This window comes from Corvus cornix, chromosome 26 (genome assembly GCF_000738735.6).
Source record: "Corvus cornix cornix isolate S_Up_H32 chromosome 26, ASM73873v5, whole genome shotgun sequence".
NCBI classification, from domain to species: domain Eukaryota; kingdom Metazoa; phylum Chordata; class Aves; order Passeriformes; family Corvidae; genus Corvus; species Corvus cornix.
The window spans coordinates 1067343-1091780 of record NC_046354.1 but is presented as its reverse complement, the minus strand read 5'-3'; the positions used below and the strand labels follow the sequence as shown (position 1 = coordinate 1091780).

The 24438-nt window shown below is 55.1% G+C and overlaps 1 protein-coding gene and 1 long non-coding RNA gene across 7 annotated transcripts in view; one reads left to right on the top strand and one right to left on the bottom strand.

The window, feature by feature from the left end:
- Positions 1–24438, bottom strand: part of PLXNA2 (plexin A2) — a 145326-nt gene that overhangs the window by 107877 nt on the left and 13011 nt on the right. For all 4 annotated transcript variants that reach the window (XR_005603645.1, XM_039565106.1, XM_039565104.1 and 1 more), the window contains exons 2-3: positions 18161–19415; positions 17557–17739 (exon numbers count right to left, since the gene is read on the bottom strand). Coding sequence is in view for 3 of the 4 variants with exons in the window: in XM_039565106.1 (XP_039421040.1) it covers positions 17557–17739; positions 18161–19348 (1371 nt within the window). In the remaining variant the exon portion in view is untranslated. The remainder of the gene's footprint in view (positions 1–17556; positions 17740–18160; positions 19416–24438) is intronic.
- Positions 161–17647, top strand: LOC109145277. 3 transcript variants are annotated; one of them, XR_002046567.3, is made up of 4 exons: positions 161–276; positions 614–821; positions 4904–5071; positions 12973–17647. It is a non-coding gene; the product is annotated as an uncharacterized LOC109145277 (long non-coding RNA). The 3 variants fall into 3 exon arrangements; XR_005603647.1 differs by lacking the exon at positions 12973–17647 and adding an exon at positions 5435–5711; XR_005603646.1 differs by lacking the exon at positions 12973–17647 and having other exon boundaries at positions 4904–5286.

Genomic DNA, 24438 nt, shown 5'->3' with positions numbered 1-24438 from the left:
ACAGAAAACTTCTGCCAGCTCCATTTTCCTTTCTGAAGCCGCAGTCAGGCTGCCAGAGCCCTCCAGATTAGTCAGGGATTTGCTCATTCTGGGATTTTGCTGTAATCCAAACCACAATTCCCTGATAAGCTGTTACCACATTTGTGAACCGACTTGTCCCAGATGCTCGGGCTGCTGGAAGAGCCCACAAACCAGTTCCTCCTGGGAATGGTGGCCAATTCCCAGTGCTGCCAATCTCCTTTTCATGGGCAAAGCCAGCAGGAGCAGCAGAGCCAGGTAAGAACACGACAGCCCCAGGGTGTCTGTCACGTCCCAGAGCACTTTTGCAATATTTATCTGCCTGGCACACGGGACCACGCGTGCCTGCACTGCCAGGGACACACACGGGAGCAGATGCAGGCGGGGCGATGGGGGAAGGCTGATTTGGGAGAGCAATCCTCCAAAAAACACAGGAGCTGCAGAGCCAGCAAGTTCTGCTTTTCTAAAAATCACTTCTTATAGCTGGAAAAAAACTCCTTCAAAGTTTTGGCACCCGATCCCCTTTAAAAACCTCCTTCACCACAGCAGCGCTCAGCCAAAAAGCCACATTTTTTGGGAAATTCGTTCCCAACAGGCATTTCCAGCTGCTCCCAGGGCTCCGGAGAGCAGCGTGGGGCAGTCCCTGTGAGCACAGACCCTGAGCCTTGACCCTGCACTGCCACAGAGCAGAGGAACCAAGAGCACGGATGTGGTGAGCACATGGCACCAGAAGAGCCTCCTGGGCACTGACATTCAGCTCTACCTGCAGAGACCTGAGCTGGATTAATATTGAGTCAAAATAGGTAAAAATCAGTGGGAGGGATTATTTTCCAACACTGGTGGGAAATGGACTTTGTTGTTTAGACAGGAGCAAGGGAAAACAGGTCCCTCTCCTCTCCCCAGGGCACTGCAGCAGTTTGGAGCTCACCTGGGCCTGGTGGGACACGGCAGCGACCAACCCGTGCTGTCCCACACCAGCAGGAAAATTATCCCCAGCACATGGGGGCTGCCAAATCCCCCCCTCATCTCTCCCCTCCCACCTCTCCCTGCAGTCAGCCCTTGCTCAGCACCTCTTTTCTTTCCCTTCCAAGAACACGAGCCTCAGGAAGACACAAACCTCACTTTAAACAAAGGCTGACATGTCTTGAAACAATTACTGCCCATCTTGGGGGAGGAGGAGGGCTGGCAAAAGATTATTTTGGGAGATTAGGTCTAGAGTGACTGACAAACCGATATGCAACAGCGTTTGTTTTTAATCTGAAACAGGTTTGGGATAGAATTGAGGAAAAAATCTGCAGCCACCCACCGCCAAGAGCTGCTCGGAGGCAGGGAAGCTGCAGCCAGCAATACTAATGTGCTTCTCACTTCCCCGCCACCCTCTGCCTCCAAGGGGACACGTCCCTGTCCCCAGCACCGACCTGGGAATGTGCCCTCCCTCCTTCCCTGGGGCAGGGACAGACCCACGGACCCACAGGCGAAGTTGTGCTGCTCCTGGGGCATCACCCTTGGACCCCCAGAGCCCCCCAGGTCACAGGGTCAGGCTTGAGCCTTGCAGTGGGACTGGTAGAAGGTGATTTTTGCACTGGGCCACTCCATTAAAGTCAAAACATTTTTGGCTGTCATTGGGTTTCCAGTATTTGCTGGGTGTTTTATTCCTGTCCAAGCCAGGGGCTGTGGGAAGGGTCAGAGGCTGCATCCCACAGCTCCCAGTCCACTGGGACAACCCCAACCCAAGGATTTCCTGAGCTCCAGCCCCGGGCAGTGCCCGAATCACGCCAATAAAAACACCCCCAGATGAGCAGGCACACACCAGCTGCAGGGGGAACTCGGTGAGGGCGGGGGGAATTAAATTAATCCCTTCATTATCAACCTGACCCCTGGAAACATCTGCAGGAATGGCTGTGGAGGTTCACACGGAGCACTAAAGCACCAGCTCAGCTACCACAGCATCTGCCAGCGCAGCCGGGCTGGGCTCTAATCCCCCCTGCCCCAGCTGGGACCGGGGGCTGCCAGGGCCACCAGGGCCACCAGCCAGCCCGGGCTGTGCCACCCTGGCAGTGCCTCGGGGCAGAGAGCTGGGGAGAACCAGGCTGGGGTGAAAGACACGGCGAGGCAAAGCCAGGCAGCCCCGGGACAGCTTTTACAGCAGGGGCACCTCAGAAATGTCTTCCTTTACATCCTGAGCACAAACCAGCCCAGTGCCTGCAGCAGCAGCACCTGTGCCTTTCCTGGGGCCCGGGGTTTTTTTTCTTGCCCATTTCTTGCCCTTTTTTAGGAAGAAATTCAATGGTTTTTCTCTCACTGCCCCTGGCACCTGTGTTGTCAACAGCTCAGTGTGTATCAGTGCATTACTCTGTGCTGCTGAGTGAGGGTTTATGGAGAGATTTAAATATTAGGGGAGCTTTGGATAAGCAGAGATGGGAAGGGGAAAGGAGGTGAGGATGAGCCCCTGGGGGATTTTTGGGAGGAAAGGTCAGCCATCGATGTAACTGCAGTGGGAAGCCCAGCTCCTGCCTGTGGTTCAGTGCCCAGGGTCTGAGAGCCACACTTGTTGCAAAATTCACAGCCAGGACCAGAGACAGCTCAGCAAAGACCCCCAAATGTGGATCCCACAGCGAGGGGACGATCCAACCTCTGCCCACGCTCCAAACCTGCCCAAACCTTCCCCCCCAAAAGCTGCCAACTCCATTCAGAGACACAGCCCCAGGTGCTGCTCTAAGCTGAACGTGGCTCAGAACTGAGAGCAGCTGCCTTCGTTCATCTTTTAGCAGATTTCTAATACAGATTTTAAGAAGTTTGAAAAAAATGCCCCAAATCCACCCCAAAGACACCTGAAGGCAGTGCCCATGCACAGGATCCTCGGTGATTTCCTGCTCGGAGCAGCCGGGCCACCAATAGGGCCGGGTCCCGCCGGCGTCACCTGCGGTGGGGCGGGGGACAGGCAGCATTCCGGGGCCAGATGCCACATGGCAGGATAAAACCCGGCTCCCAGTGTGGAGGGATTTCTGTTCCTGCAATCCAATCCCCTCCGCTGAGCCGCTGCCAAGCGCCCTCCTGGCCCCGCTGCCACGGAGCGCCTGCTGCCAGCAAAGCCTTTGGAAAAGTTTGGGAGGGGGGGAAACAATGGAAAATAAGGAAGAAAAACTCCTCTCCTTCTTGAGATTAATATCTCAAATTTAACTTGTTTTGAAGAATAACAACCAGGGAGCCACAGGCAGAGAGCACCGGCCCCCAGATCGTTTCCAGCCCGGTCCTGGTGGTCCTGGATGGGATGGAAGTGGCACCACACCTGGGAAGGGGGGATTAGCACAGGGGGCTGCTCCCTGCTATTCCCATTCCCAGCACAGACAGGCAGCTGAAAGCAGATTTATCTGCTGGATAATAAAGGCAAAAGATTCTCAAAAGGAACAAGTTTCAAGCCAAATTGCCAGGCTGCTGCACTTGTTTCTTTAATCCCTCTCAAAACTGTCAGAATTAGAAGGGGGGGAAGGGGGAGGATGGTGGGAAGGGGGAGGATGGGGGGCATCTTCACCCAAAAAGCAGCAGAGCAGCCGTGGCTGGAGCTCCTGTGGCAGCCAAGAGCTGCAGAGGTGCCTCTGAGGCACAAAGAGGAGATTAAGGCTGAAAGGCTGCAGCCAGGCAAGGAGGCTGCTGGAGAGGATGGGAAGAGCGCAGGGGAAACATTCCTGGATGCCTGACAAGGAGATTCAGAGACCATCTGGGTGAGGGGAGGGAGGGCAGGGTGCCAGGGACAGCCATGGGAAGGATCAGCCCGGCCAGGGGAAGGCACCTCCTCCCTGCTGCCTGTGCAGGACCCACTCCCAGCTCCTCTTCCTCCTCGGAAGGGAGAGAACGACAGGCTGGAGCTCTGAGAGGGGCACAGACACATCAGTGCTGTGTGGAGGGTTTGTCCATCCAGCCAGAGAATGGCCTGTGCTGGAAGGGACCTCAAATCTCATCTCATTCCACAGGCAGGGACACCTCCCACTGTCCCAGGCTGCTCCAAGCCCCGTCCAACCTGGCTTTGGACAATTCCAGGGATCCAGGGGCAGCCACAGCTGCTCTGGGCACCCTGTGCCAGGGCCTCCCCACTCTCCCAGGGGAGGATTTTTCCCAATATCCCATCCAAGCCTCCTCTCTTTCAGGTTGAAGCCATCACTCTCCTACCCTGGAAGCAGCAGCAGAGCACAGAGCATCCCCTCTGTGCTGTCACACTGTGACCCCCAGGAACTCACCCCAGCCCAGCCCTCTTGGCTTCCTCATCCTCACAGGAACGGGGCAAGGCTTTCCCTGCCCTGGAACAACCGGGGATGCTGTGATAGGAAGGGCAGCGATCAGGAATGGTCTGATAATAGTCACTGCCCCAGGCCATCGGAGGCAGGGGTGGCAGCAGGTTTCTGGGATTGGGATGCTGCCCTTGTTGGGAACAGGACCAGGAGCCGGTGCCTCGTTTGTCACAGGGCCCTGAGCAGCCGTCAGACATTAATGACTTCTGGCATCTGCTGCCCTGGGTCAGACTCAAGCCAGTGACCCAAAAGGGACAGGTTTGGCTCTCCCCAGCAGCAGCCCCTGGGAGCCATCCCGCTCTGCCTCTGGACAAAGGAGCTCGGGAAGGGGAGGCACAGAGGTGCTGGGCTCCCCTATCAACATTCACTGCAGCCACCGGCGGCTCTCCCCGGGAGGAATCAAAGCCTCATTGATATGTGAATTATGAATGAAACCTTAAGCTTTTAAACTTTTAACCTGTGCATTTCTAAGAAAGTCTTAATTTAGCCAGAGACACGGCAGGAAAGAACAGCGGTTCAGGGGAAGCTACTGGATTTTCTGGGCTTTTAAAACACACCCTGGTTTCAGATGAATGTTTCCTTTGCTGTGCCATTCCCAGGGGCAAAAGGAAATCCTGATCCACGCTGGCCAAAGCTGAGGACTGAAATCTGTGCTGCCCTGAGCCCGGGGATGAGGCTGATTGACACCGACACCATCTCTGCTCCGGTCCCAGCTCCTCCCTCCGCCAGGTTTCCGATTTCAAGGCACGCTCTGGGATGCTTTGGTGGTGAGCAAACCCCTGAACATCACCCCGAACATGTTTGTGAATTTATCCCGGCCCACGGCACTGAGAGCTGGGGCCAGGAGAAAGCTCTGGGAAGCGGCAAAGAGGAATTCAGGGGATTCGGCGGACAGGGGTCAGGTCACCTCACACCAAAGCGAGCCAGGGTGGGTCAGGCTGCTGAAAGCAGCCCTCATTAGAAGAATAAACTGTGTAATGAAGAGGTTGGAGGTGCTTTGCCCAGGGCTGGGGAGGGGCTGTTAAACCTTTAACCATCAATACAAATCCTCCCCGGCTTCCCCTCCGCTGGAGCTCACCCAAACCTCGCCTGGCTGACCAGGGCTCAAGGAGGTTTGGTTTATTTTCCAGACAGCCTCGGGCACGTTCTGCCATCAGAGCTGGCACAGAGCTGGGACTGAGCAGAGCCAGGAGCAAAGTGAGCCAGGGAATCCAGTCTGCTGCCCTACAACGGAGCATTCCCCAGGACAAGGGTGCTGGGAATTGCCTGAGGAGAAAACCCAAACAGTGCAAACCCCAAACCCGGCCCAGGAAGAACACACAGGGGGCACGGGAAGCACAGGGCAGGGCAGGTCACAGAATCCCAGAATGGTTTGGGCTGGAAGGGACCTTAAAGCTCATCCCATCCCACCCCTGCCATGGCAGGGACACCTCCCACTGTCCCAGGCTGCTCCAAGCCCCGGGCGTTGGACACTGCCAGGGATCCAGGGGCAGCCACAGATTCTAAAACCACTGTCTGAAATCACCACATTTGGGTCCTCCAGTTCCCAGAGGTCCAACACCTGAGGGAAGGACCCGTTACAGGTTGGGGTGGAGCAGGGCTGAGCACAAAAATCTGCTAAGGAAGGATGGAGAGGAGGAGACGTGGTCCAGGGCGGAGCCAGGGCTTGCCCACCACTTCTCTTGCTGGGTGGAAGAAGATGCTGCTGCTGGGGGGGAGGAACCAGGCAGAACTGGGGCAGAAGAGGCAATGCCACCCTAGGGAATGCAGGGATTACACATCATGAGCCAGCAGAGCTCCTCGTTTTCAAAGGAGGGAAGAGGAAAAAAAAGCTTAAAAAAAATAAAAATCAATCAACCACAAATTATAAATAAAAGAGATGAAAGTTAAGAGCGAAACGAAACAGAGCCCCAGGTGGCCCCTGCCTGGGGCACTCCTGCTAATTTTAGTTTCTCGGCTCTTCCCGGAGCTGTCTGGTTCCATGACTGCACAGTTTTAGAGCACCTACTGCACCTCCCAAAAACGTTCCATGCTGGGATGGTCCAGCCTGGCTGTGAGTGGGAAAGGGGAAGGCGAGGAAGGGGCCTGTGGGACCCATCCCTGCTGTGACAAACCCAGTGGGTCCCTGAGCTGGTGTGGGGTGGCCAGAGCTGGCTGCTGGCCAGGCCACTGTGAGCCCAGCCCAACACCTCCCCAAACCACGGGGATTTGGGGCCATCCCAGTGCGGCTGCGCCCACCCCAGCACCCCTTCCAGCCCTGCAGCCCCCTCCTGCTCACCCCTCTGCTGGGATTCCCTCCCACAAACCCCCCACTCTCTGCAGAGGCTGAACGAAGCACCCACAGCCCCTTCCCCACCCCACTGCTGCTCCCCCTGCCCAAACCCCGCTGGCTCTGCGGGTGTGGGGAAGGGGCTCGGCCGGGCAGAGCTGTTTGGCAGCCCCCACGTTTATTCCACAGAGAGAAAAGGCAGCAGCCTCCCTCACAGAAGCATCCTATCCAGCAGAATGGATTTAAATACCTAATGAAGGAATAAATCTGGGAGCGAGAGACATTTACTGCGTCCTCACTCACACAGAGCCTTTGTGGTGGCAGGGGGAGCCCGGCACCTGCTCCGGGCCCGCGGCCGCTCCCAGGGTAATGGATAAGGCAGCATCCCATTAAATGAGCCCCTACCTGTCAGGGGGATATTGAGCACTCCCAGCCTCCACATCCATTCCCAAGGACTCGGCAGTGCCACGACAAGATGCAGAACTCTATCGACAGGGACCTTCCCCGGGGGCTCGGGGAGCCAGCAGCGCGCTGCGGGGACAGAGATGGATTGGGCCACTTTGCCTCCGCATGACACAGCAGGGATTTTTCTATTCTGCTTTAAATCCCCCCCAGGCAGCGTGTCAGAGGGGAGAAGTCATGAACCCAGCCCGGGCACACCAGGGCTGGCGGGCTGTGCTGAAGCAGGGGCTCAGGGGATGGGGACGGAGATCCCAAGAGGACAATCGAGTCCTGCCTGTGTCCCCAGGCCCTGGAAAGGTGCTGCCTTCAGCTGGGTCCTCTGCCATGTTCCTGCAGGTGGAAAAGCTCAGTTTGCCTTTGTTGTGGTGCAGGGATGAGAACCCCCCACTGCTGCACTGAGTGGGGAAGGAGCAGCCCAAGGCCAGGCAGGAACGAGCTGGGGAGGGAGGGAGGGAGGACTGTGCACAGCAGATTGTGTTTGTCTGGGCTCACAGGCAGAAATGCCACAGCCCAGGGAGGCTGAGCTGTGCCCACAGCCCCAGACACGGAGCAGGAGCTGCCACAAACCCGGGGGTGTGAAGCTGAATGCCACGAGCACCCACACATCCCCATCCCCGTGTTCCCCAGCCTCACCCCACACCCCCGGCACCCCACGGGGGTTTGCCCCTCCCTGCAGGGCAGGGGAAGCACAGGGTGGGGACGGCATTCAGAGCTCAGCCCTGGACGTATTTTACATTTCAGGGAACTGAATGCACGGGCAAATATTCCAGACGGGCACTGAGGGACGGAGCAGCAGCACCTGCTCCACCCCCACAGCCCCCACAGCATTCAACAACATCCGACAACATCCCAGAGCATCCCAGAGCATCCCAAAGCATCCCAGAGCATCACAGAGCATCCCAGCCATCATTTGGATCGCAGCTTTACCTCCCCCACCTCCCAGCCACAGCCAAACTCACCCTGCCCTTTCCCTGCCCTCCTGCCTCCCCCCCCTCCCCCGCGATACCAAAGGTCGGGTTTGAAATTCGGGGGTCAGGCGGAAGAAATGGAGCGGGGTCAGGGGTGAGGGAAGCACACAGGGAGGAATTTCACCTCTCCAAGCATCTGCTTCCATGAATCAGCAGCCCCAGAGCTCCTGCCAGGAGTGGGGGGAGCTGAGCTGGGCCAGGGCAGTGCAGAGGGGACTTGTGGGGACAGAGCAGGGCGTCCCCCACCCCACAGCCAGAGCAGCTCCTCTCTCCTGAAACTTCTCTCCTTTTTTTTTTGGCTTATCCCAAGCTTCTCAAGATGCCAGCAAAAAAAACCAAAACAAACACCTGAAATGCCAACCCCTAAAACAAACCTCCAGCAGAAATGGAGCGAGAGGAAATTAAAGATGTGCTTAACACATCTGGAGTTTCCATTTCCCATCTGCGGAGACGAGCGAGGCAGGCAGAGAAAGGGAAGGTCCTGCAGGTTCCTCTCCAGGTGCCTGTTCAGGGGAGGGAGCTGGGCTCCCTCCAGCAGGGAGGGAATAAATCTCCCATCCCACATGGCTTATGTCATCGCCATGCCCCGAACAGCAGCCTTTGGGGTTTTCCCTGTAATGTACATTATCACTGCACTCTCCATCTGCCAGACATCTCCATTAGCTCTCCCTTCCCAAACTGCTCCCCAACCAGGGCCGGGCACTTTGGGAAACCCTGGGAGGATTCCTGCCTGCTCGAGGGTTTCACAGCGGCCTCTCTCTGCTGGAAAGGTACAAATAAATCCTGTGCTCGGGAGGGGATGGACACACCCAGCATCCCAATGAACCCACAAGGTGGGTAAAGAGAGCAGAGAGCCAGGGATGAGCTGGAACATCCCCTCTGGAGCACAGGGAGCTGCCCCACGTGGAGGGCCCATCCCCATCCCTGATCCCTGAGCCTGGCAGCCCCAATCCCAGGGAAGGTGGAGATCTCCTTCCACGCAGGAAGTGCAGCTGCAATTGGGAAATGTGCTGCGAGAGCAAAAAAAAAAAAAGCTGTTTTCATGTAAATGTCCCTAATAATAAAAGTGAATGAAGAAAGCAACACATCCAAACAAGAAATATTACATTTGTGCTGGAGAAGCAAAAATGATTCTAAAAAAGAGAGCTTTATCAACAATTTCCAGAAGGCATCGGCTGCTCTTTAATGCTCCTCGAGGAATAACACAGCTCCTGCTGGACCTGGGCTGCCTGGTGCCTCTGATCACAGGGCTCTGCACAAGCCAGGCTCCGTGCAGCACACTTGAAAAACATGAAACTTGTTTGTTTTCTTCAGCAAACACTGAGCTGCTTTTCTCGCCCCAAACCTGGTGCTCGGTGCTGTTTGTCCTGTTCCTGCTGCATTTCCCTGGCAATCCCCACTCTGGGGCTGCTGGAATCAGCCAAATCCCAGCCCCACGCCTGCACCCTGGCACAGCCAAACTCCCCTAAAAATCAAGGGCAAATAATAAAAAACGTGGCCCATGCAATGGGATGTGCTTTGCTCCAAAATATGCAACATTTAAACATTGATCAGTTGATTGCCAATGGTGAAGGTCAGTGTTTATCTTGCTTTCTTTGCACTTTGAATTACAAACCCAGCTGAACTCCCCGTGAAGTCAGGAAGTGCAGTTACCCCTTTTCCAGGTGGGAATGCAGGGGCAGAAAGCAGCCTGTGTGTCTTTGAAACTCCTCAGTCTCCCTTCCACTACACCTGGACCTTCCAGATATTCTAATTATTTATTTCTCAGTAATGAGACCGAGCTCCTGGGGTGAAAGGCTCTGCACAAAGAAATCCCGAGAAGAAAAGCAGAGAGGGTCACAGCCTGCTGCCCTTTGGCTTCAGAGCTCTGCACAACGATTTAGCCCAAACATACTCCAGAACTGCAATTGGCCTGAGAGTCAGAAGAAAGGGGAGGGCTGGAGGAGGAACTCTGGTTTCATTCCAGCTCTGTTATTCACTAATTTCAGCGTGCAAGCCCAGGGTACCCCTTTTCTTGTGCTCGTGGTACGAAGTCTCTGGGAGTGAGGAGCTTGAAGAGCATCAAAGGCAGTGGGAAGGGGAGGCAGGCAGGGGGATGCTCTGTTCTCCTCATCAACCACTGGCTCGGGAAGACTGGCGAGAGCAAGCTCCGCATGAGGCAGCCAAACGCTGACTCGCAGCTCGAGGTGCTGGCAAGAGCGCTCCCGGCCGCTCGGGAGGGTGCAGAGCTCCCAGCGCCGTTTATGTGGCAGACCTTGTTTTACCCCAGCGCCTCTCCCTCACCCTTTTTCCCTTTTCCCTTTGCTCTCAGCAGCTCAAGGGACCAGCTCTTGTTCTTTCCGACTGACGGGGTGTGGGACTGGCGTCCCCTCCCAGTGGCAAATGCAAATCACGCTCTAAGGTGGTGGCAGCGACCAATTTATGGTGCCGCTGCTTTTAATGAGCTGCAGGGGCAGAGGGACCGAGGCAAGACAAACAATTCCCACCCGCAGTCCCCCAGCGCTCTGCGCTGCTGGCTCCCGGCTTTCCAGGATGCTCAGGCTGGTTTGCCTAAGGCCTGCAGGCAGGTTTATGAGATTAAAGCCCGGCACACAATAAATAATGTAGCAGCTAACCACAAAAAAACCCCTTCCCGTGCTGTATAGGAGCGAGGCTGTATGATGCGTACATTCATTCCAATGCACATCACTTTCATGTACACGGGTCTGTTTGATGCAGAGCCGTGTCACCGAGCGAGAGAGAACAGCGGGAGAGGTGCAGGCGCTGGCAGGGGCTGGCGGGACAATTGCTGATGGAGCCTCTTGCTAATTATTGCAGCCTTCCCGTGCTGCTGCCTGTGCTCCCCTTCTGCATCCGTGTCCAAGGAATCACAATCCTAAACCCTCTATTCCTCCACCATCCTCCCCTGCTTCCAGCAGGCTCCCCAGTATGAACTGGGAGTGACTGGGGGCCTCTCCCTCCGCTCAGGAGGAAGCTCCATGGGAGCGACAGCTTTGGGTCACAGCCCGGGCAGAGCTCAGGTTCAGTTCCTTCCACAGCTCCAGGGGATTCTGGTGCAAAATCCCCCGGGGTGCTGCATCCCCGGGAGCTCCTTCCAGCAGGCAGGGGTTTCCCTCCCTCTGTTATTCCCAGCCTGGGCTGCCTGCAGCGAGCTCCCCGAAGGCAAAGGCGGGGTTCTGCCTATCCAAGCGGCTCGGCAGGAATGGGAAGAGGCTCGTGAAAGGCAGGGGGAGGTGCGGAGCCCGTGCTTCGTAACGGGAGCAATGGGCCCGTGCGGATAGACAGAAACTGCCCGCGTCCCATCCCCGCCCGGCTCGGCCGTAAATGCGGGCAGATGCTCCGCTGGGGGATGTGCCGCCCAAAGCCGGCAGCGCTTCACAGCCCGGCTCAGGACATGGATGGAGGGGATGTTAAAGGCGGCACCACCGCACACCCAGGGAAAGCCCCGCAGCCATCCCCACCTCAAACCGCGGCGCTGCTGCTTTCCCCAGGCGTCTCACCCCCTGATTGTCCCCAAATCCCAGCCTTTTCGCAGCAGCAGCAGCAGCTCGGGGGCTGCGGCAGCGCCCAGGGCTCTCCCTGCACATTCCCCCGTCTCTCCCGGCACATTTGTGGTTTCCACATTTGTTTTCTCTGCCTCGAGGAGGCAATTAGAGAAGCAACATAGCCTGGTCTTCTCACAGTATTTCTTGCCACCCAGGGATTTAAGATCTTACAAATGGACCAAAACCGGTGTTATTTTGACCTCTGAGGATTTTAAAAGCCAGCAGAAAAATATGTTTATAGTAAAGAAAGCATGAACTTCTTGACTCGTGAGTAGAAAGGCAGGAGTCTGACACTGCCCTACCCCCAAAGCCAACAACATCCAGAGCACAGCAACTCACTCAGCTTCATGCTCTGAGGAAAGCCGGGACAGGCAGGAAAACCAACAGGAGCTCACAAAAGAGTTTAGAATTTCATGACATTTTTCACCAAGATCATTTCAAGTAGAAACTCATTATTGAACGTGATGAAAACACCGTGAAACGGAGGAGGAATAACTTCTGCCTCACTTGATGCTCATAAAGGAGATAATACCTCCGAGAGGAGGTGTGGGGATGAATTATCTCCAAAATATGTTCAAGATAAAAAACCTTGTTTGGATGGGGCACTGAGCAACCTGGTCTGGTTGAAGGTGTCCCTGCTCATGGCAGGACTGGATGGCCTTTGAAGGTCCCTTCCAGCCCAAGCCACTCCATGATTCCAGAAGCAGGATGTATTCCATGGATTAGGCTGCTCAGCCCCTCGCAGCCTCCCCCCAAACCCCAGTTTAGAACTGAACCAAATGCAATCGCTGCCCTCCAAAATTTCAAGTTGACTTTTCAAGGTGCCTGAACCTGCATAAAACCCAGAGTCACCCTCCATCTCCTGAGCCAAGAAATGAGATTAAAGCAGCCTCCGAGCTCACCTGGCTCCATTTCACATCCCCAGCATTTCCTGAACACCTGCCCCTTCGCTCTCCAGCAGCTATAAAATATCTGCCAACTTCTGGCTTTTCCCTGATGTGACTTGCTCTGGCAGGCACCAGATAACAGACCCAGAGCAGGGAGAGGAGGCCAATTTCATGCCTTAAGAGGTGGCAGGGACATTCCGGAGTGCTCAGACCCAGCGTCTAGAGGGACTTGGCAGCTCTGCCCCATCTCCAGCCCCAAACACACCCCAGTGCTCTCCTCTGGCTTCCACCACTTTTCTTATTCCCTTGAACAAATTCCAATCAGTAAGTGAGATTCCAACTCCTGGCTATGAACAATAACAAATGTGAGGGACTGTGGGGCATTTTGGGGACCCACTTCTGTGGTTTGACAGCACAGATGGAAGCAAAGGGGAATTACCTTCTGAGGCTGGAAAAATCCTTGTTTAGGGAGAAAACGAGTCCCAACCACAGCAGCAGTGCAGTAGTGACCAAATACACCCTTATTTCACATCCTAGGGCAAAACCCAGACTTTTCTTCCCAGACCTTTCAATTAAACAACTTCTTCAGCCAAACAAGAACCATCTGCCCTCTCACACCTCTGCTGGGACGTGGGGATCTGCACTCCGAGGGTGATGGATTGACCATGGAGCCGGCAGAGCCCCTGACCTCCCAGCCTACAGCTAAAACCAGGCAAATCCTTTGGAAGGCGCCTGCAAATGGATATTTTCATCTGTTCAATAACAGCCTGGTGTCCTCTTGGCTTCTCCACACGCTGATGCAACCGAGTTTTTCCCGAAGGGCCGCGGGATGCGCGTGCGGGGGCGATAATGAAGGATAAATCACCAGGATGAGATAACCATCCATAGAATGAAGTCATCTAAGGACAGGTTCGGACATATATATTTCATTGTGAAAGACCTCCTTTATTCCCACTAATGGAACAAATTAAATCAGCCAAGCTGAATAAAACTCTCACGTCCCAAGACGTAACAACGCACTTAAAAGTTCTCCGTTCCTCTGGTGGCACAATCCAATCACTCACCGCTGTCCCCTGGAAAAGGGGAGGCGGGGAGCAAGGACTGAGTTCAGGAATTCAACAGGTGACAGGAATGTGTTCCCCATCCCAAAGAGAGTCCCAGCACTGTGTATTTCTCCATAGCACTCCTGCAGACAGATCCTGAGTAGTGACCTCACAGCCTGGGATGGATTCCAGGCACGTCCAGTGCAGCTGCCCTGGGGACAGAGGGGCACAGGTGTCCAGGACAGCGTGTGACACCCATTTTTCCAGGAGAATTGGGGGTGATTTCATTTGCACGCTTTATCCTTCACCTCAGGGCGTCTGAAATAACCACACCTGGGCCCTTGCCCGCAGCACTGCAACACCTCCACATCTCCAAGCACACAAGTTAAAGCCTTATCACCACTGAGCAACTCGGTGCTGGGTGAAACCCAGGTACAACGTCACTGTTCCCACTTCTCCCTCGCCTGTACCACCCAGGAGCCTTCCCAGCTCGTGGGAAGGCAGGCAAGGCTGCAGGAACTGCATTTTTCCTACAGCCAGCATAAACAGCATGATGGAAAAATAATACCTAGATGGCAACTGGCAGACAGAGGAGAGACATTTATTTATTCTTGATCACAAACAATGTCCTGCATTGACAAGCTGAATGAAGGGCACTTCACTGATTTATTAGACCTAATAAGAAACAGACCTCTCGGGATGAAATACAAGATTGATTTTTAGTGGTGAGCCTTGCTGCCATCCCAGGCACTGAGCTCAGGCTGATGAGATGGAACCAGGCGTGCACAGGGACACGGAGCTGACACAGCTCTGCTAGGGCAGGGGAATAAACGGGAGCATTTGCAGGGGGAAGGGGAGATGGAATGGAAACAAGGCAGTAACAGCCCTGCACGCTGAGGGCTCCCCTGCTCTCCCTGCATCCTCCTCTCTCCCACTTAGGCTCTGTGTCCCAAGAGCAGCAAACCACTGGGAAGTTTAAGGTGCAGTTCCTGGGAAACCTCTGGGCCAGACCCTTCCCATGAATCTGCCTTCCAGAGGAGCCCCTCCAAACACAGCAAGTGCAATTTTCACATCAGTCTCAGCATCTCCCAGGCAAACCACATCAGCTGAGTTCCGTGGATGCCTTTTTCCATCAGGAAAAAGACAACTAGCACAGCAGTGCTTAGCTTGAGGCCCTATTAATAGCAGTTCTAATTATATGGCTGCAAATTTAATTCATGGCAATGATTAGTGTCAAAATCAAAGGCATCACACATCAATATTGATAGAATTGTATGAAGCCCATAAACAGAACAAGCAAGCTGACACATCTCCCCCCAGCACTTAGTTGCTGTTCACTGTTGCATTAATGTCCCTTCTCATTTTGCTTGATGGAAACGGCTTCATTGGAGGAATCCACGATTCTGAATGGTTTTGTCTCCAACATGATCCCCTTTCCTCCTGTTCCCACAGCCAGGGAGCTGAGGTGCTTTGGAAGGAGAGCAGGAGGCAGAACTTCACCCACGTACCTGTGCTTGAGCCAGAGGGCCCCAGCATCAGCAGCATTTGCTTCTCACCCACTTTGAGACAATTGCTGGGGAGCAGAACCAGCAGGAGCTGGGAATGTGGCAGGAGCAGTGAGGTGAAGAGCTAAAGGCAGGAGGACACCAGTGAGGGAACCCAGTGTTTCCAGTAAGGAATTCTCACTGGGGGAGCACAGGCAAATTTGAAAGGCTTCAGAGACATCTCCCTGACTTTCCTCCAGCTACACAAAAACACCTTCCCTGAAAGCCCAGACAGAGCCAGCAGCTCATTTCCAAAGGAAATCAACAGCTGTGGGCGAGGGAATAGGTGTGACAAAGCTTTCAGACATTAATTGTGTGGGTAGATCTGAGACGGAGGAGGACACGAAGGAGATCTGGTGGAAAAGGCATCTCCACAAATCCCTGGCACTTACAGAGGTGCTGAACATTTCCACCATCATTTCACAGATGGCGAAGGAGTGATAAGGAAACAGTCCCGAGCACTCACTGGCTTCAAGACGTGTCTGGTTATCTTGAAACAGGCACAAAATCCCGAGACAACCTGTTAACTTCCCCCGGGTCTCACCTCCTCTGCAGCCAGAGCCCCTCAGCTCTGTGCAGAGCTGCTTCCTGTGCCTCACCTGGCCTCTCTCAGGCCATGGAAAAGATAATCCCACGTGTCAAATGAGGGAAGATCTGCTGAAGGTGTAGGACAGAACGGTGAGAGAGAGAACAGCAACATCCTCGGCCCCACACAGGGGAGGACGGGACCACGATTGTTCCAGTTAATTACAGGGGGGATGGATCCCATCAGCTGCAGGCAGCTCTGATGTTAAATAAGGGCAGATGCCACGAAAGCCTGACTGTAGTGAATGTCTGGAACGAATTTACTCCAGGGATGGGCCAATTTTCATCCAACAGATGAAGGATTCCAGGTGAAGGATTCCACAGCCCTCCCTCTGGACAGCGGAGCATGAATAGATTAACTTCGCATCAAAAACCGTTCAGTGTAGACTAGCACCAGGAATTAAACCCTGCTGGAGGGACTGCTGCTTCTGTAATCCTTCATAATTCACGGAACAAGCCCGTAAATACCTCGTGTGCAGGCACAGGCTCTTGGCTTTTGCTGCCTCTGAGCGACGAGCCTCCCCTGTCCCCCCAAACCCCTGCACGCAGCGAGCACCAGGCTGCATCTCCGGGCTGCATCCCCAGCTCCGAGCTCGGCAGGTGCATTTGGGCTGTGCCAAGGGCTCCTCTCCCTTCCATTTAGCTAAAAGCACCCCGGCTCTCCCCTGTGCAGGGAAGTGAAGGGCTCTGCTTTACAAGCTCCCTCTCCCCCACGTTCAAAACTGCCCCACTGACACTCGAGAGGCACCAGGGAGGCACCTAATTTACTACTACTCAGCACTTGTAAAGTGCTGAATGAATATTAATGAACTGATGTAATTAAAATGATGCAGACATTCAAGTGTAGTATCTGCCTGTCCTTGTATCTTCCTGGATAGATGAGGAAGAAATTCCCTGCTGCTTAAGGACTCAAAAAATTAACAGCCTGCTGTTGATTACATTTGTTAACTCTTTCCCTGGCATGAAGGAGCAGGGGCTGCATTTAACAGGTTCACCTAAAGCTGTCATTTAGAGCTGAGGTTAATTGGAAGGGTCTCAGCTTGCCAGAGCAGCAGCTCCAAGGCTGGTTCTGCTGGAGCTGGATCAAACCTACTGCTGAGCTGGCTTCCAGCTGCAGCTCCAGCTCTAAAGGCCAACAAAGGCTCTCACACGCCTCTGTTTACACCCCAAGGCCACTTCCAAACTTATTTTAAATACAGAACTCCTCAGAGAGTTCCCTTCCAACTCAGAATATTCTGTGAGTTTGTCACTCAGAAGTGCGGCAGTCCCAGCTGGACTTCAAAAGCCTAGAAGTCATTCAAGGGCAGGTTGGACAGGGCTTGGAGCAACCTGGGCTAGTGGAAGGTGTCCTTGCCCATGTCCCTTCCAACCCAAAACATTCTGTGACTCTCAGCTGAGCCCCACCAAACCCCTCCTCAGTGTTTCTTGTGCAGAGGACAAGGAATGTCCCAGGACTGATCAATCATCCAGCAGGAGGGAAGAGGCAGAGGGAAGCAGTAGGACTCTGCCCTGAGGCTTGGTTCCAAAAGCAGCCACATGAACCCATTCCCATCTCTCCATGACCAAAATCCCGCCTCCACCAGCAGCTCCAATGGCTTCCTAACTCATGGTCTCCTACACCAGTTGCAGAAGGATTGCTGGGAAACAAAACTACTGCAAGATTCCCATCAGACCTCGTTTGGTTCCTTTTCCAAGACCACCCTGCAGCAGCTTCCACTGCTCCTTTCCCAAAACTTGGCACTTCAGAACAAACCACACTAACAGCGCTGAGGGCTGAACTCTGCCTCACCAACACAGGCTCTCTGTGACCCAAACCCTGCGACTTCCACTCCTGCTTCGCTCCCAGTTTCCCACTGGGAAGCACCCATAAGACACAGCAGCAGTGACGAGCATCCCGAGAGAGACAAAACCCAGCTCCTGGCTCTCCAGAGCCACGGGCACAGGCTTACCTTCTTCAGCCTGCCCGTCTTGGTGCCCACAAAGAGCACGCTGTAGCCGTTGTAGACGTAGGAAGCCACAGAGGTCATGCGGTCGCGGCTGGAGGTGAAGAGCGTCACCCCGTCCACGGGCACCGAGCCCCCCAGGGGCTGGTTGATGTCGAGCCCACAGAAGTTGTCATCGATGGGGACTGGCTGGAAAGACAAGGTTTGGGGCAGCTGTGAGTGAAACAGAGCCCAGGGCAGCCCCACACACTCGGGGTGGTGTGCAGGGAGCTGGCGGTGCCGGCAGCAGGGTCCGGGGGCCACCAACGGGCCACCCCCTGCCAGCTCCGGCCGCCTTCCCCAGGGATCCTCGAGCTTGCAGAGCCCCAGGTTGGGAATGGCAAAGACTCGCAGGAAGCTGCACACCTTCATTCTGCCCTAACACCATCCCTTCCCTCATTGTCATCCCACTGTAGGATGAGAGCATGGATTAAAGGGGAAGAGTGCTCTGAATTCAGGGAAACTGAGGCACAGATGGACTGATCCCACTCTGCAAACTTGTGTTCCACTGGGGCAGGGATTGATCCCGGCTCTCGAGGGCTCCCACAGCCAACACCCAGCGCATCCTTACCGCTTTGGTGCACTGGACATCCTTCCCCAGCAGCCAGTTGAGCTCCAGGTTGCCCTCGCCCTGGTAGCAGGACTGCAGGCGCTCCTTGATGTGGGCGTTGATGGTGCGGATGGGGAACACGCAGAGCGCGGAGTCGTCGGGGGGGTGGTGGTACTGCTTCTGCCCCTTGGAGAAGATGGCAAAGAGCACGTCCTCCTGTGCTGTGATGTTGAGGGCCCTGGCCAGCACCTCTCCCGGCTTGGACAGGTAGGCGGCCTGCAGCAGCCGGTACTCCGTGTCCCCCCTGACGCAGCCGAAGGGCAGGGACACATATGAGTGGAACTTGGGGTCGTCCTTGCACAGGCGGACGATGCGGGAGGTGTAGAAGAGGTCGCTGGCGGAGTTGATGGAGACGCCCTCGGGGGTCTCCGGCTGCACGGTCAGAAAATAGACGAAGTTGCCGCTGGCGAAGCCGTAGATGTAAAAGATGTCGAAGTGCGAAACCAGGGCCAGCGTGTCCGAGGGGATTTTGATGAGGGACGAAACAAAGTCACTGTGGAGCTCATAATCCAACATCGCCGACGACTCCGGGTCCCGGGGAAGCTTGCGGCTGGAGAGGGTGGGGAAATAATCCTGCTTGCCGTCCACTGCCGTGCCGATGAAGAGCTTCCCGTCCTCGCCCTCGGAGCGCACGATCACCCCATACATGGTGCCCGTTTTGTTGACGCTGGACAGGTAATGCTCCTTCTTGTGCGAGGGCTCCACCAGGATGAAGAGGTCGTCGAGGCGCAGCAGCTTGCAGACCCCCTGGTAGAGGCTGCCGCACGCCAGCAGCCGGTTCTCGGAGTAGTCGATGATGAGCAGCTTGTTGACGTTGTTGGTGAGCGTGAGGACCTCGCTGCATGGCTGCACGATGAGGGGCGGGTAGCAGGATTTGTTGTCCTCCTCGGGACCAGTTTTGTGAGCCACCAGAATGGTCAGGTTCCCCGAAAGCTTGTACACCCTGTTGATGGCCCCCACGTAGACGGCCCCGGTGCCCCGGTGCACCGTCAGGTGGTTGAACGTCCAGTCCCGGTTCTCCGAGTGGAAAGTGTTGAACAAGGCATTGCTGGACACGTTCCGGGAGAGCGATGCCAGGAAGAGGCAGAGCAGAGCCACTGACCAGCCATCAGAGTCCAGTACCCGAGGCCAGTTCCTCCTCTGATCCATCCTGGGAAAGGCAAACTCTGTGTCCCCCGCACGTGTCCTGAGCCCCGGCAATGTCCCTCACATGGTTCTGTGGAGAGAAGAACCACCCAGAGCCAAGGATTAGATCCCGTGTGCCCTGCAGATAAAATTCAAAGGAGGCTTTCTAATTACACAGTCCTTGAGATAAAGCGAGGATGTCTCTAAGCACAACAAGAATTAAGCAAGTCCACAATGTACTGGTGAACAGTTCAGGTCGATGTTTTACCACTTGTTTCAGCCCCTGCATCTTAATTTGTGATGTGGTTTGGCTGTTTAGAACACGCTCTGCTCAGCCAGGGAGGGGAGAACCAGCTCCAGCCCAAGGCAAAGCCCGCGGCTCACAGCCCCAGCCATCCATCTGCAATCTTGGCTAGAAGGGTGTCTCCTGCAGGGTTTGTTGCTGGAAGCAGCAGAGGAAACAAGAGCTGTTCTTCACCTTTAAACCCTCTCTGATTTAATTTGGGAACCTGAGAAAGAAGCCTCATGCCGGCAAATTCACTAAGCACAAACACTGAAGGTACTGACATCTCCCCTCAGCCCGTCCCCAGAGCCAGAAGTGCCTCTCAAGCAGGTGCATTTTGGGCAGGAACTCCCTCACCAGGTACTTTCCTGCCAAAAAGCAGCTGCCACCAAGGTGGGAGCACGTGGTTAGATCAGCCACCAAACCTGCCAGCAAGGGAGAGACCACCCTTGCCTGCTCAACCTGACCACAGAGGTGTCTGACTGCATGGACACAGAAAACCACCACGAAGTTCTCCTTTATCCCAAATTCTGCATTCTTTACATGCTCCAGGCTGGGCAGGCAAAGGAGCCACTTCAGGGACATCCTTCCTTGCCTCAGGGTCACCCCAGCCTGGGAAGAGGCTGAGGATGAGCCACAGTCTGCGCCCATCCCCTGCCAGCAGGGCCAGGCCAGCGCCAGCACACACCCCACGGAAACCCTGCCCTCGGCAGCTCTGATGCCCCTGCCCTGGGTGCCAAGGCAGGAGGCTGCTCCCTCACCCCCTGATAATGGATGCTGCTCCTGGTTTGGTACTTGAAACAATTCCCAGCACTGCACAGCCACTCTGAGCTCGTGAGTGTCACTGAACAGCCGCTCTTTAGGCTTGTTCCCGCCGGGAGCCGGAGACGGCTGTTCCTGAGAGGTGACAAAGGAGCTCTGTCCCTGCGCTGCCGTCTCCGTGTCACTGACAGGAGACACGACAGGAGAGAGGGAGCAGTAATGGGTTTCTCATTCTGCTCAGGGACACATTTCCCCAGCTGCTTCCCTCTCGCTGCCAGGCTCGGCATTCCCACCTTTGGCTGTGGTGGTTTCTCTGTCCTGGGGAGGACACGGACCCTGCCACCCTCTCGGCATTGTGGGGACGGCTGTGGCACAGAACGGCTGCTCCCGCTGCCTTCCCACATCCACAGCAGCACCAGGGGGACTCCCCGGCTCTTCTCACTACATTTCTGAGTGAACGGCCCAACACCGTTCCCTGACCCGGAATCTTTCCAAATGGCACAGATCAAATCGTTCCCAGGGATCTGGGAGGATCCTCTCCGTGCTGGTGACACGTGGTGGGCACTGACACCTGATCACAGGGCACAGGGGTCTCAGAGCAGCTCTGCCTGGAACCCCACGGTGCCCCAAGCCCTGGGACATGGTCCTTTACAGGCTCTGCTTCAAGGGAAGCCCCACAAGGGAGAGATCCTGCAGAGAACAGGGAGGCCCTGCTGTAAAGCTCAGCACACACAGCTTTCCTGTTCAGCAGCTCCCAATCTTTAAAAAGTTGTTCCACTGCAAGGCGAGACAAGGACGGTGCAGGCCAGAAATGAATGCATTTAAATAATTAACTTTACACACATCTGGATGTGTGGGACAACAGCAGCTCTGCACTTTGACCACAGCAGTTTCAGATGTTTTTCAGCACATTTCCATGCCAAGCCAGCCCAAACCCAGCGCAGCGTGGAGCTGCTGTGCAGCAGGGCTGTCAGCTGGAGCCCAGCCTCTCTGCTGTGCCTCACAGGGAAGGTTTTGCGGAGCGTTTGTGAACAGTCACTGCCAACGGCAGGAGAGATCAGCCGGGAAGGAGAATCTGCACTTTCAAACGTTGTCTGAACATGACAGAGCATGGCCATGAGCTGCCACCCTACCCAGCCATCCCCGGATCCGTGTCACCCCCGGGGCAGCTCCTGCAGCTCCCACGACCCCAGGGCTGGGGCAGGACGTGAGGGTGCAGGGCTGGGCAGAGCTCAGCAATAGACACCAAACAGCCAGGGGAACCCACTGCCTGCGAGGGTTAGGTGGCATTTGGGGAAGGAGTTCTTGGCTCAAAGGATGGGGAGAGGTTGGCAGAGGCTGCCAGCTGTGGCTGCCACATCCCTGAAGTGTCCAAGGCCAGGCTGGACGGGGCTCGGAGCGTCCTGGGATGGTGGAAGGTGTCCCTGCCCATGGCAGGGGGAGGAACGAGATGAACTTTAAGATCCCTCCCAACACAAACCATTCTATGATTCTCTGTGGAGGAGGCCAAACACCTGGGGAGTTAAACACCAGGAGAATGGGTGATTTTAGCTCTGATCCTTAATACCATTTGATCATTAATTTTTCCTCTTTTTCTTTTTTTTTGTGAAGAGAGTTTTAAAATACAGCCTCAGAAGCAATCTGCAGCTATTAGTAACGCAAGGTGAAAGCGAGAGTAAATTCAGGGACACAATATAAACCCAAGCAGCTGAAAGGCCTCAATTAGGCTGAAAGGAGTTATCTGGTATTTAAATAATTATTAGATTGAAGGAATAATCACAGGTCTGAGCCGATTTTTTCCCCCACTGTCATCCTAATGGAGACTATAATATTATTATTCAAATGCCCATGATTCTCATTGAGGGGGGAAGAAAAAAGGGCTCATTTAATCTCCATGCGACAGGGCTTCAGGAGGCACCATTAGTCATTTCTCTCATTTCAGCTGTCACTCACTCATGGGCACCACAGTTTGTCATTAGTGGCGTTTTGTGCACACCAAAAAACCCACAAAAAACAGGGGAAAAAAGGAAAATTAAAGCCAAAACAACAAGAGAATCTCCTGTGGCAAATGACGGCTCAAAGGCACAATTCTGATGTCACCAGTGTGGCAGCTGCGTTTGCCTGGTGGTGGCGGTGGCTTTTCTTTGGGGGTGGGGTCGGTGTGGTGAGCAGTGATTTACACTCAGCACTGCTGGGCCCTCAGCCATCGCCTCTGCTCCCTCAGCTCCTGTGTTCCTGGGATATTTCACCTGCTCTGGATGTGCCCCAGCACCTCCAGGACACAGCAAAACATCCCCAGTGCCTTCACTGACCCCAGAACCTGCACTGACCCCGTCATCCTCACTGACCCCCTTCCTCACCTCCAGCCTCCCAGCCCCACAAGCTTTTCCCAATCTGTCCCTGTGGCTCCCCCTGCCCAGAGGCCACCAGGTCCCCAAGGATGGGCAGAGGGGGAGCGGAGCGGGCCATAAATCCCATGCTGGCTTTGTGGGGGCTGTGTCCCTGAACAAACCCCGCAGAGGAATGACAGAGCCTGCCAGGAGGGGCAGAGGGGCTGGGTTTGCTCCCTGAGCTGGGGTGGGCTCTGCCCTTTTTGCTCTTTAGAGCTCCATAGGATTCATGGCCGGGAGCGGGGGCAGCGGCCGGCTCCCAGCACTGCCCTCCCTGCGGTCACCAGGCTGCCCAAAGGGCCACCAGCAGCACAGGCTGCACGTGCTAAACCCAAAGATAGAACAAACCCTTCGGAACAACCTCAGCCCTGCCCCAGCCTGAGCCTTTCCCCTTCCATTGGCTCCGTATCAGATCTGCCCACAGGATGAGGGGAAAAGCCCCGAGTTTGGCCATTTCTTTGTAGGAACACAGGACCCTCATCCCTCCTGGAGCACATCGGGAACTGCCCTGCGAAACCTCTCCAAGCACTGGAGCTGCTGCAGGGATTGATCCCCTTGCAGGAGCGACGTTCAGGACACATTTGTCTCCTATGGAGGACGACCTTACAATAATTCATAGGGTTTGGGTTTAATTAGACAAAAGATCTGAGCCAAACTGTCTGATGGAAGCTTCTCCAAGCCCTGGGATGTTTCCAGCATGGATCAGAGGTCTGGATGCTCAGGGCTGCCTCTTTGGCCAGGCCACCACAGCCAGAGGAGCCCCACGCTGCCAAATCCCCCCTGGCCCAGCAGAAACCTCTCCTCCCATTCACACAACCCCTTCCCTGCTCTCAGGCCTTTCTCCAGGAGGAGAAGCCTTGGCACGTCCATGCCCTGAGCAGAGGGTTTCCCTGGCTATCCTGGAGCAGGGAGCCTTGGCACTGATCCCTCCAAACCCCACCAGGCAGACACCACCCAAGAGCCTGAGCCCAAGGGGAGTTACTGGCGGCTCGGTGTGAATAACTGGATCTGTAACACAGAGCAATGGGGACGGCTCCTACCACCTCTTCTTGGCCTTTTTTTAAAATATTTTGACTCCAACAACAGTAAGAGCAAGCTGTAAATCACCAGGGAGGAGCCTGGAGCCAGCTCTGAGGTTTCTCCAGAGGTTACTGCCTCACAGGGATGACAAGTAACAAGCATTTCCTAAAACACAACCTGAACGCTTTGGGTTTTGGACCAAAATCCACCTTCCTGGCTGGCCCTGGGCTTCCTGTCCCTGCTCCGTGCTGGCAGCCACCGGCAGGAACCGCGCCAGGAGCTGTGTACCCCTTCCCCGGAGCTGCTTGTTCCCAGGGATGACATTTCACAGGCTCGGCAGCGTTCTGAGAAAGAGTTAAGAGGGCAAAACACAGCATTGTGATTATTGCTTCCTCCAGGCCTGGGACAAGGAAGAGGAGGGGAAGAACAGAACCCAGCCACGAAAAGGCATTTCCCTGATAACAAACACCATCGCAGGAATTATGCACAAAATCTGTCCAGAGCCCAGATATTTGTTTATTCAACACACACTGCGCAAAGCTCTCTCCTCTGCCTCCCTCCTGTGCACACACATCCCAACAGGTCCAGAGAAACAGAAAATGCAGGGAGGGCCCTGTCCTAAGCCCCAGATTTGGAACTGCAGTTTGGAGGACAAGGAC